The sequence below is a fragment of the Hypanus sabinus genome, chromosome 4, assembly GCF_030144855.1.
Source record: "Hypanus sabinus isolate sHypSab1 chromosome 4, sHypSab1.hap1, whole genome shotgun sequence".
NCBI classification, from domain to species: Eukaryota; Metazoa; Chordata; class Chondrichthyes; order Myliobatiformes; family Dasyatidae; genus Hypanus; species Hypanus sabinus.
The window spans coordinates 187710671-187722585 of record NC_082709.1 but is presented as its reverse complement, the minus strand read 5'-3'; the positions used below and the strand labels follow the sequence as shown (position 1 = coordinate 187722585).

The following is an 11915-nucleotide window of genomic DNA, read 5'->3' as shown; positions in this document are numbered from 1 at the left end:
GTTGACAGTGTTGTTAAGAAGGCATATGGTGTTGGGCTTCATCAACCATAGGATTGAATTCAAGAGCCATGAGGTAGTGTTACAGTTATATAAGACCATAGTTAGATCCCACTTGGAGTACTGTGTTCAGTTCTGGCCACCTCACTACAGGAAGGATGTGGATACTATAGAGAGAATGCAGAGGAGATTTACAAGGATGTTGCCTGGATTGGGAGGTGTATCTTATGAGAATAGGTTGATTGTACTTGGCCTTTTCTCCTTGAAGTTACGGAGGATGAGAAGCGACCTGACAGAGGTGTAAAGATGGTGAAGTGCATTGATCATGTGGATAGTCGGAGGCTTTTTCCCAGGGCTGGAATGAATTACACGAGAGGGCCTAGTTTTAAGGTGCTTGGAAGTAGGTACAGAGGAGATGTCAGAGGTAAGTTTTTCACACAGAGAGTGGTGGCTGCATTGAATGCACTGCCAGTGAAGGTGGCAGAGGTGGACACAATAGGGTCTTTTAAGAGACTCTTAGATAGGTACATGGAGCTTAGAAAAATAGAGAGCTATGTGCTAGGGAAATTCTAGGCAGTTTCTAGAGTAACTTATATCGTCAGCACAACATTGTGGGCCGAGGGCTTGTAAAGTATTGTAGATTTTATGTTCTAAGTAAACTAGCCAGTAATATTAAATAGGATATCAGAAGTTTCTTCAGATCCCTAAAGTGTAAAAGAGAGACGAGAGTGGATATCATACCACTGGGAAGCAATCCTGGAAGGGGGTAATGGGGACAAAGAAATGGCAGATGATCTGAATAAGCATTTTGCATCAGCCTTCACTGTGGAAGTTCCAGGTATCGAGGGGCTATGTAGTGTGTGAAGTTACTGTAACTAGAGAGAAGGTTCTTGGGAAACTGGAAGGTCTGAATGTAGATAAGACCAGATTGACCAGGGTTTTGAACAAAGTGGCTGAAGAGTTTGTGGAGGCATTAGTAATAATCTTTCAACAATCACTAGGTTCTGGAATGGTTCCAGAAGACTGAAAAATTACAAATGTCACTCCACTCTTCAAGAAGGGGGAGATGCTGAAGAAAGTAACCTATAGGCCAGTTAGTCTCACCTCAGTGGTTGGGAAGATGTTGGAGTTGGTTATTAAGAATGAGGTCTCAGGGTTCATGGATAAAATTGTTCATAGTCAGCATGGTTTCTTCAAGGGAAAATCTTGCCTGACAAATCTGTTGGAATTCTTTGAAGAAATAACAAACAGGATAGACAAAGGAGAATTGGTAGATGTCATGTACTTGAATTTTCAGAAGGCATTTGACAAGGCGGCACACCTGAGGCTGGTTAACAAGCTACAAGTCCATGGTATTACGGGGAAGATTCCAGCATGGTTAAAGCAGTGGCTGATTGGCAGGAAACAAAGAGTGTAATAAAGGGAGCCTTTTCTGGTTGGCTACGGTGACTCCTGGTGTTCCACAGGGGTCTGTGTTGGAACCAATTATTTTTATGTTATAGGTCAGTGATTTGGATAATCAAATTGATGGCTTTGTTGCAAACTTTGCAGATGATATCAAGATGGGTGGAGTGGGGGGTAGATTTGAGGTAGTGGAGAGGCTACAGAAAGACTTAGATTAGGAGAATGGACAAAGAAATGGCAGATGGAATAACAGTGTTGTTAAGTGTATGGTTATGCACTTTGGTAGAAGAAATGAAAAGGTTGATTATTTTCCAAATGGAGAGAAATACAAAAAGCTGAGGTGTAAAGGGACCTGGGAGTCCTTGTGCAGGATTCCCTAAAAGTTAATTTACAGACTAAGTCTGTGGTGAGGAAGACAAATGTGATGCTAACATTCATTTCAAGCAGACCAGAATAAAAAAGCAAGGATGTAATTTTAAAACTTAATAAAATACTAGTGAGGCCTCACTTGGAGTGTTGTGAGCAGGTTTGGGCCCCTCATCTTAGAAAGGATGTGCTGAAACTGGAGAGGGCTCAAAGGAAGTTCATGAAATTGACTCCAGGATTAAACAGCTTGTCATATGAAGAGTGTTTGATAGTTCTGGGCCTGTACTCACGAAAATTCAGAGGAATGAGGGGTGACTTTTATTGAAACCTGTCGAATGGTGAAAGGCCTTGATAGAGTGGGTATGGAGAGGATATTTCCTATGATAGGAGTGTCTAGGATCAGAATAGAGGGGTGCCTTTTTAGAATGGAGGTGAGGATAAATTTCTTTAGCCAGATGGTGGTGAACCTGTGGAATTTGTTGCCACAGGCAGCTGTGGAGGCCAAGTCTTTATGTATATTTAAGGCAGAGATTAATAGATTCTTGATTGGTCAGGGCATGGAGAGATCTGAGGAGAAGGCAAGAGATTGGGGTTGAGAGGAAAATTAGATTATCAATGACGAAATGGCAGAGCAGACTCAGTGGGCCGAATGGCCTCATTCTGCTCCTATGTCTGATGGTCTTGGAACACAAGTTCCCAAGCGGGCAACAGAGTTCTATAGCTTTTACCAATTTATACCTTCACTGCCTTTTGTACACATTTAACAAGTCACCTCTCATCCTCTTGTAAAGGGGGTCTCTTCTTTTTCTTTGTTACTGTGTATGTAATCAAAATGGCGTCTTTGTTTTGTTAAAAGTAGGAATGCTTCTTTGTTATTTTAAGTGCTGGAAGTTTGTTTGGGTTAAAATTACTGATATCGTGAATTGTATTTGTTTGTTAACCAATTGGGATTAATGTTATTCTTTCTTGTGGGTCTGTAAACTGATTGTCGGCGGGCATTTTGGGGAGTCGGCGCGAGGAGGTGAGAGAGAGAGGATGCGATGCTGGAAGCTGGGCGACAGAACGGACCCCGAGCAGGGGTCCGAGGCCCAAGGGTTTTGGTGAGGAGAGGAGACGAAGACAGATTCGTGTGGAGCGTCTGGTCGACCATCGTGGTTGGTCCCAGGCGGCGGGTCGAGGAGTTCGGAGGGGATCGAATGGTGGCCAGAAGACTTCAGTAATTGAGCTCCAACGGTTGTGCATGAAGTGGTTTGGACTTTGATAAGTTTGGCGCCTTTTCTTTATTTTTTTTCTTCATATATACTGTATTGTTATTAATCACTTAGTTATAGTAATCTTTATAAATTGTACTCATTTAATTGCTTATGGTGTGCTGTCTGTTTTTGGGTGAGGCGGGGACATCACACAGCATCCACACCAGCTGATTACCCAGTTTGGCGGGGCCGAAGGCTGCTCCCCCTAGACGAGAACGAGCTGAGCGAGCCTGAGGTGACCCAAGGGGTTACACACCTTCACTCCAAAGAGAAGATTCTGAGCTCACTCAATCTATTCTCTATTGTGTAACAAAAATTAACATCACTCTTAATGTTATGAGACATACACTGGTGATGTTAAACCTGATTTAAATTCTGATTCTTTAGTCCAGCTCCTGGTCTGCACGAGTGGTTTAGCTATTAAGCCCAGCAGAACCATTTCTTTTGACAGGAGAAGAGGCAAAGGCAGATTACTGGCACTTTAAAACCAGTCACTTCGGGCAGATATAGCTCACCAGCAGTTGTCGGCAGCTCATTTAGAAGGAAAACTCTGATCTCAAACCTCCTCTTCCTTGCAGCTATACTCACTCATGGGGAAGGCTTCAGGAGTAAACCCTGAGGGAAAAATCTGGATCTGGAGTCCCTAAGGCACCTACATTGAGTTCAACACTGACTGGCAATTTCTGCGATGGGGCTGGTGCCAAACTGTATCGGTCTCTGCCTGTCCTTTAGATTCTCCGCCGCATGGCGAGATGGAGCCTGCTACATTGGCAACAGCTTGATCTCCATTTCATACTGCCCAGGCTTGCATTTCATGTAAACAGATGGGGCACGATATCCATGGTCGATCTCGACCAATAGAGGGCCTCCGATTCCCATCAGATCTTGTCTTACCCCCTCTTCCTTCATAATATCTTTAACCCTCTCCGTACTCTCAGTGCTGATACAGTGTCTTTACCTCAAGCACCGACCATCCTCCCTCTCACAGACACTGCCCAACCCGCTGAGTTCCTGTCTTTGGGCTCATTTCCAGCCTTCCAGGGCCAGATTCTCCATATTGCCACAGGAATCACTTTGAAGCAAGCTTTGGTAAGCTTCGTTCAATCCGATGAGTATGCAAAGAGAGCCAGAGGTACTCAGCAGCACTTTGGGATGGAATAACAGTCAATGTTCCATCAAGACTCTTCATCAGGACTGGAAAGGAAGGGGGAAAGACTCTAAACTAAGAAGGTGGGGAGAGGAAAAGGAGCACAACTAGAAGGTGTTAGGTGAAGCCAGGTGGGTGGAGGAAGGGGATATGAAGTGAGAAGCTGGGGGATGGTAGATGGAAAAGCTAAAGGGCTGAAGCAGAAGGAAGCTGATAGGAAAGGAGAGTCGGCCATGGAAGGAGGAAGGGCATCTGAAGGAGGTGATAGGCAGGCGAGAAGAGCTAAGAGGCCAGAGTGGGAAAATGAAGAAGACTGAAGGGGGAGGGGGAATAAATCACCAGCGGGAGACAGTGATGTTCATGCCATCAAGTTGGAAGCTACCGAGGTGAAATACGCGGTGTTGCTCCTCCACCCTGAGAGTGGCAGAAGAGAAGGCCATTGACTGACATGTTGGAACGGGAATGGGGATAGGAATTAAAATAGTTGGCCACCGGGAAATCCTGGATGGAATGAAGATGCTTGACGAACCTGTCTCCACACCTACGTCGTTATCATTCAGTCCTACTAAAATGGTTTCTCTTTTCTTTGTTCCAGAATCTAATTTTGGATCAGAGGTGAAAGGAGGTGGTTGTATACTAAGCGGACAGCACTGTAGCATAATTACCAACACGATGAAGACTCTGTTTCTTCTCTCTGCCTTGCTCACAGTCATAAGTCCGCGAACCTATGAGAAGTGTGAGCTGGCCCGTGAGTTAAGAAGCCATGGCCTGGATGGATATCAAGGCTACAGGCTGGAAGACTGTGAGTCTCATCTTCCCTTACTGACGGGTCCATAACCTGGTCTCGAACCTTGCCACTGATTCCTTTACACCTCAGTGAGTCTGCAGCACTGTGATGGCGGTCTTCGCAGTAGGTCCAGTTGTCACGTTCAAGTTTACTGTCATTGGACTGTAGATATAGCAACCAAATTAAACACCGTTCCTACACTGTCCACCTGCAAAACATATATCACACACGGCACATAAATAAGTTAATCAAATATAATTCAAAATGCATGTGAATTGCACAGGCAAACAGCTCACTGTCTGAGTCTCTCTGCCTGAGGGAAGAAGCCATTCCCACCTTGTCAGTCCTAGTCCTGATGCCCCTGTACCTCCTTCCCGAAGGTGGTGTGTCAAAGAGATTGTGCGATGGCTGATAAATCCTCAACAATGCTTCAGGTCCTTCGTCTGAAACACTCCCAGCAAATGTCAGAAATAGCAGGGAAGGAGACCCCGGTGATCTTCTCGTGGGATTTTACTATTGAGTTGCAGATTGTGATCAACTGAGTCCATTCTAGATGGGGAAAAGGGAAAGAATGAAATCAAAGGGTACATAAAAATGAGTATCAGAAGCAGGCACAGGCACAGTTCCAGACACCAGAGAGTGCTGAGTCTGGAATTCAGAGCAGCAAACAATCTGCTGGAGGAACTCAGCAGGCCGAGCAACATCTGTGGGAAGGGAGGGAATTCTCGATGTTTCAACTCAAAACATGGATAGGATCTGTCTCAGAATGCTGAGATTCAAGATGCTCAACTCCTGGTTGGAGTTGGTGATCAGCCTTACTGCTTGGGGAATGTTACAGGTTTTGAGTCTGGTGGTCCTGGAGTGGATGCTACGTGGTCTCCTCCCTGATGGGGGTGGGACAAACAATCCATAAACGGGGTGGGTGGGGTCTTTTATAATGCTACTAGCCCTTTGCCAGCACCGCTCTAGATAAATGCAGAAATCGGCAGAGAATGAAGTATATGTAGATGACGTGTGCAGAAGTGATGTTTAATTGTGCATTTGATTACTAATTTACTTGTTTTGGCTCATTATTGGGAGTAAAAGAGACTGTTTCTGAGCTGTACTGGATTAAATATGCCCTGTGTCTTCATCACAGACAGGAAATGTCAAACTGGAGGGCATAGAACAGTAGCCATGGTTTAAGGTTGAAAGGTGAACTGTTTAAGGGGAATATGAGTTGTAGCTTCTTTAAACAGGGAGTGGGTTACAGTGTTGAACATGCTGCCAGAGCAAGTGGTGGATATGGGGTCAATTTGAACATTTAAGAGAAATTTGGACAGGTACGTGGATGGGAGGGTACAGAAGGGTAGGGTCCGGGCGCAAGTCGAGGGGAAAAAGCAGCATATAAGTTTAGCTTGGACGAGATGGGCTGCAGGTCCTGTTTCAGTGCTGTCGTGTTCAATGACACAATGATTGGTTAACTCTCATCTAAAGATTTGAATGGAATGTCTGTTATCATCGGAACAAGAAGAGCAGTGCATATTAGCTCAACTGATGACAGACCCTTCCTACTCCCTGTTTCCAATTCCTTCGTACTATTAGTCTTTAAACACACATAATCAAATACCCCACTTCCAAGTATGACACCCTCTTGCAGCTGCCACTGGGTAGAGTAACAAAAGCCTGAACTCCCCCACCATCAGGTGAAGGAACAGAAATGTCCCTTCAACCATTTGGGTCTTGAACCAACCATCACGATCCTAATCACTGCCTAATTACAGAAACACTGTGACCACTCTGAACGATTAGACACAACCCTAATCACCATCTCAGTACAGAAACACCGTGACCACTCTGAACGAACAGACACAACCCTAATCAACATCTCAGTAGAGAAACACCGTGACCACTCTGAACCAACAGTCACAACCGTAATCACCAACTCAGTACAGAAACACTGTGACCACTCTGAACGATCAGACACAACCCTAATCACCATCTCAGTACAGAAACACTGTGACCACTCTGAACGATTAGACACAACCCTAATCACCAACTCAGTACAGAAACACTGTGACCACTCTGAACGATCAGACACAACCCTAATCACCATCTCAGTATAGAAACACTGTGACCACTCTGAAGCAACAGTCACAACCGTAATCACCATCTCAGTACAGAAACACCGTGACCAATCTGAACCAACCGTCACAACCCTAATCACCATGTCAGTACAGAAACACTGTGACCACTCTGAATCAACTGTCACAACACTAATCACCATCTCAGTACAGAAACTCTGTGACCTCTCTGAACCAACAGTCACAACCCTACTCACCATCTCAGTAAAGAAACACCTTGACCACTCTGAACCAACTGTCACAACACTAATCAACATCTCAGAAAGGAAACACTGTGAACACTCTGAACCAACTGTCACAACCCTAATCACCATCTCTGTACAGAAACATGGGGACCACTGTGAACCAACCATCACAACCATAATCATCATCTCAGAACAGAAACACCGGGACCACTCTGAACAAACCGTCACAACCCTAATCATCATCTCAGTACAGAATCACTGTGACTACTCTGAACCAAACCGTCACAACCCTAATCACCATCTCTGAACGGAAACACTGTGAACACTCTGAACGATCAGACACAACACTAAACAGCATCTCAATGCAGAAACACCGTGACCACTCTGAACCAACTGTCACAGACCTAATCACTGTCACAGTAAAGAAACACTGTGACCACTCTGAACCAACCATCACAACCCTAATCACCATCTTAGTACAGAAACAATGTGATCACTGTGAACCAACCGTCACAACCATAATCATCATCTCAGTACAGAAACACCGTGACCACTCTGAACCAACCATCACAACCCTAATCACCATCTCAGTACAGAAACACCGTTACCACTCTGAACCAACTGTCACAACACTAATCACCATCTCCGAACGGAAAAACTGTGAACACTCTGAACCAACTGTCACAACCCCAATCACCATCTCTGTACAGAAACACCGTGACCACTCTGAAACAACGATCACAACCCTAATCACCATCTCAGTACAGAAACACCGTGACCACTCTGAACCAACCGTCACAACCCTAATCACCATCTCAGTACAGAAACACAGTGACCACTCTGAACCAACAGTCACTACCCTAATCACCATCTCAGTACAGAAACACCGTGACAACTCTGAACGAACAGTCACTACCCTAATCACCATCTCAGTACAGAAACACCGTGACAACTCTGAACGAACAGTCACAACCCTAATCATCCTCTCAGTACAGAAACACCGTGACCGCTCTGAACCAACTGTCACAACACTAATCACCATCTCAGTACAGAAACACTGTGACCACTCTGAACCAACAGTCACAACCCTAATCACCATCTCAGTACAGAAACACTGTGACCTCTCTGAACGAACAGTCACAACACTAATCACCATCTCAGTACAGAAACACCATGACCACTCTGAACCAACCGTCACAACCATAAATCACCATCTCAATATAGAAACACTGTGATCACTCTGAACCAACAGTCACAACACTAATCACCATCTCAGTACAGAAACACCATGACCACTCTGAACCAACAGTCACAACCCTAATCACCATCTGTACAGAAACACTGTGACCACTCTGAACCAGCCATCATAACCCTAATCACCATCTCAGTACAGAAACACCGTGATCTCTCTGAACCAAGCGTCACAACCCTAAACACCATCTCAGTACAGAAACACTGTGACCACTCTGAACCAACCCTCAAAACCCTAATCACCATCTCAGTACAGAAACACCGTGACTACTCTGAACCAACCGTCACAACCATAAATCACCATCTCATTACAGAAACACCATTACCACTCTGAACGATCAGTCAGAACCCTAATCACCATCTCAGTACAGAAACACCGTGACCACTCTGAACCAACTGTCACAACCCTAATCACCATCTCAGTACAGAAACACTGTGACCACTCTGAACCAACCATCGCAACCCTAATCACCATCTCAGTACAGAAACACTGTGACCACTCTGAACCAACAGTCACTACCCTATTCACCATCTCAGTACAGAAACACCGTGACCACTCTGAACGAACTGTCACAACCCTAATCATCCTCTCAGTGCAGAAACACCTTGACCACTCTGAATCAACTGTCACAATCCTAGTCACCATCTGTACAGAAACATAGAGAACACTCTGAACCAACAGACACAAACCTAATCAACATCTCAGTACAGAAACACAGTGACAACTCTGAACCAACAGTCACAACCCTAATCACCATCTCAATACAGAAACACTGTGACCACTCTGAACCAACCGTCACAACCCTCATCACCATCTCAGTAGAGAAACACAGTGACAACTCTGAACCAACAGTCACAACCCTAATCACCATCTCAGTACAGAAACACCGTGACCACTCTGAACCAACAGACACAACTCTAATCAGCATCTGAGTACAGAAACACCTTGACCACTCTGAACCAACAGACACAACCCTAATCACCATCTCAATACAGAAACACCGTGACCAATCCGAACCTACCATCACAACCCTAATCACCATCTCAATACAGAAACACTGTGACCACTCTGATCCAACCGTCACAACCCTAATCACCATCTCAGTACAGAAACACTTTGACCAATCTGAACCAACCCTCACAACCCTAATCACCATCTCAGTACAGAAATACCGCGACCAGTCTGAATAAACCGTCACAACCCTAATCACCATCTCAGTGCAGAAACACCGTGACTACTCTGAACCAACTGTCACAACCCTAATCACCATCTCAGTACAGAAAAACCGTGACCACACTGAACCAGCTGTCACAACCCTAATCACCATCTCAGTATAGAAACACTGTGACCACTCTGAAGCAACAGTCACAACCGTAATCACCATCTCAGTACAGAAACACCGTGACCAATCTGAACCAACCGTCACAACACTAATCACCATGTCAGTACAGAAACACTGTGACCACTCTGAATCAACTGTCACAACACTAATCACCATCTCAGTACAGAAACTCTGTGACCTCTCTGAACCAACAGTCACAACCCTACTCACCATCTCAGTAAAGAAACACCTTGACCACTCTGAACCAACTGTCACAACACTAATCAACATCTCAGAAAGGAAACACTGTGAACACTCTGAACCAACTGTCACAACCCTAATCACCATCTCTGTACAGAAACATGGGGACCACTGTGAACCAACCATCACAACCATAATCATCATCTCAGAACAGAAACACCGGGACCACTCTGAACAAACCGTCACAACCCTAATCATCATCTCAGTACAGAATCACTGTGACTACTCTGAACCAAACCGTCACAACCCTAATCACCATCTCTGAACGGAAACACTGTGAACACTCTGAACGATCAGACACAACACTAAACAGCATCTCAATGCAGAAACACCGTGACCACTCTGAACCAACTGTCACAGACCTAATCACTGTCACAGTAAAGAAACACTGTGACCACTCTGAACCAACCATCACAACCCTAATCACCATCTTAGTACAGAAACAATGTGATCACTGTGAACCAACCGTCACAACCATAATCATCATCTCAGTACAGAAACACCGTGACAACTCTGAACCAACCATCACAACCCTAATCACCATCTCAGTACAGAAACACCGTTACCACTCTGAACCAACTGTCACAACACTAATCACCATCTCCGAACGGAAAAACTGTGAACACTCTGAACCAACTGTCACAACCCCAATCACCATCTCTGTACAGAAACACCGTGACCACTCTGAAACAACGATCACAACCCTAATCACCATCTCAGTACAGAAACACCGTGACCACTCTGAACCAACCGTCACAACCCTAATCACCATCTCAGTACAGAAACACAGTGACCACTCTGAACCAACAGTCACTACCCTAATCACCATCTCAGTACAGAAACACCGTGACAACTCTGAACGAACAGTCACTACCCAAATCACCATCTCAGTACAGAAACACCGTGACAACTCTGAACGAACAGTCACAACCCTAATCATCCTCTCAGTACAGAAACACCGTGACCGCTCTGAACCAACTGTCACAACACTAATCACCATCTCAGAACAGAAACACTGTGACCACTCTGAACCAACAGTCACAACCCTAATCACCATCTCAGTACAGAAACACTGTGACCTCTCTGAACGATCAGACACAACTCTAATCAGCATCTCAGTGCAGAAACACCGTGACCACTCTGAACCAACCGTCACAACCATAAATCACCATCTCAATATAGAAACACTGTGATCACTCTGAACCAACAGTCACAACACTAATCACCATCTCAGTACAGAAACACCATGACCACTCTGAACCAACAGTCACAACCCTAATCACCATCTGTACAGAAACACTGTGACCACTCTGAACCAGCCATCATAACCCTAATCACCATCTCAGTACAGAAACACCGTGATCTCTCTGAACCAAGCGTCACAACCCTAAACACCATCTCAGTACAGAAACACTGTGACCACTCTGAACCAACCCTCAAAACCCTAATCACCATCTCAGTACAGAAACACCGTGACTACTCTGAACCAACCGTCACAACCATAAATCACCATCTCATTACAGAAACACCATTACCACTCTGAACGATCAGTCAGAACCCTAATCACCATCTCAGTACAGAAACACCGTGACTACTCTGAACCAACCGTCACAACCATAAATTACCATCTCATTACAGAAACACCATTACCACTCTGAACGATCAGTCAGAACTCTAATCACCATCTCAGTACAGAAACACCGTGACCACTCTGAACCAACTGTCACAACCCTAATCACCATCTCAGTACAGAAACACTGTGACCACTCTGAACCAACCATCGCAACCCTAATCACCATCTCAGTACAGAAACACTGTG

The 11915-nt window shown here is 44.9% G+C and overlaps 1 protein-coding gene across 1 annotated transcript in view; it reads left to right on the top strand.

Moving 5' to 3' along the window:
- Positions 1 to 4839: 4839 nt before the first annotated feature.
- LOC132392412 (lysozyme C-like) overlaps positions 4840 to 11915 on the top strand; it is a 34619-nt gene continuing 27543 nt past the window's right edge. The window contains exon 1 of the mRNA XM_059966236.1: positions 4840 to 4969. Coding sequence (XP_059822219.1) covers positions 4840 to 4969 — 130 coding nt within the window. The remainder of the gene's footprint in view (positions 4970 to 11915) is intronic.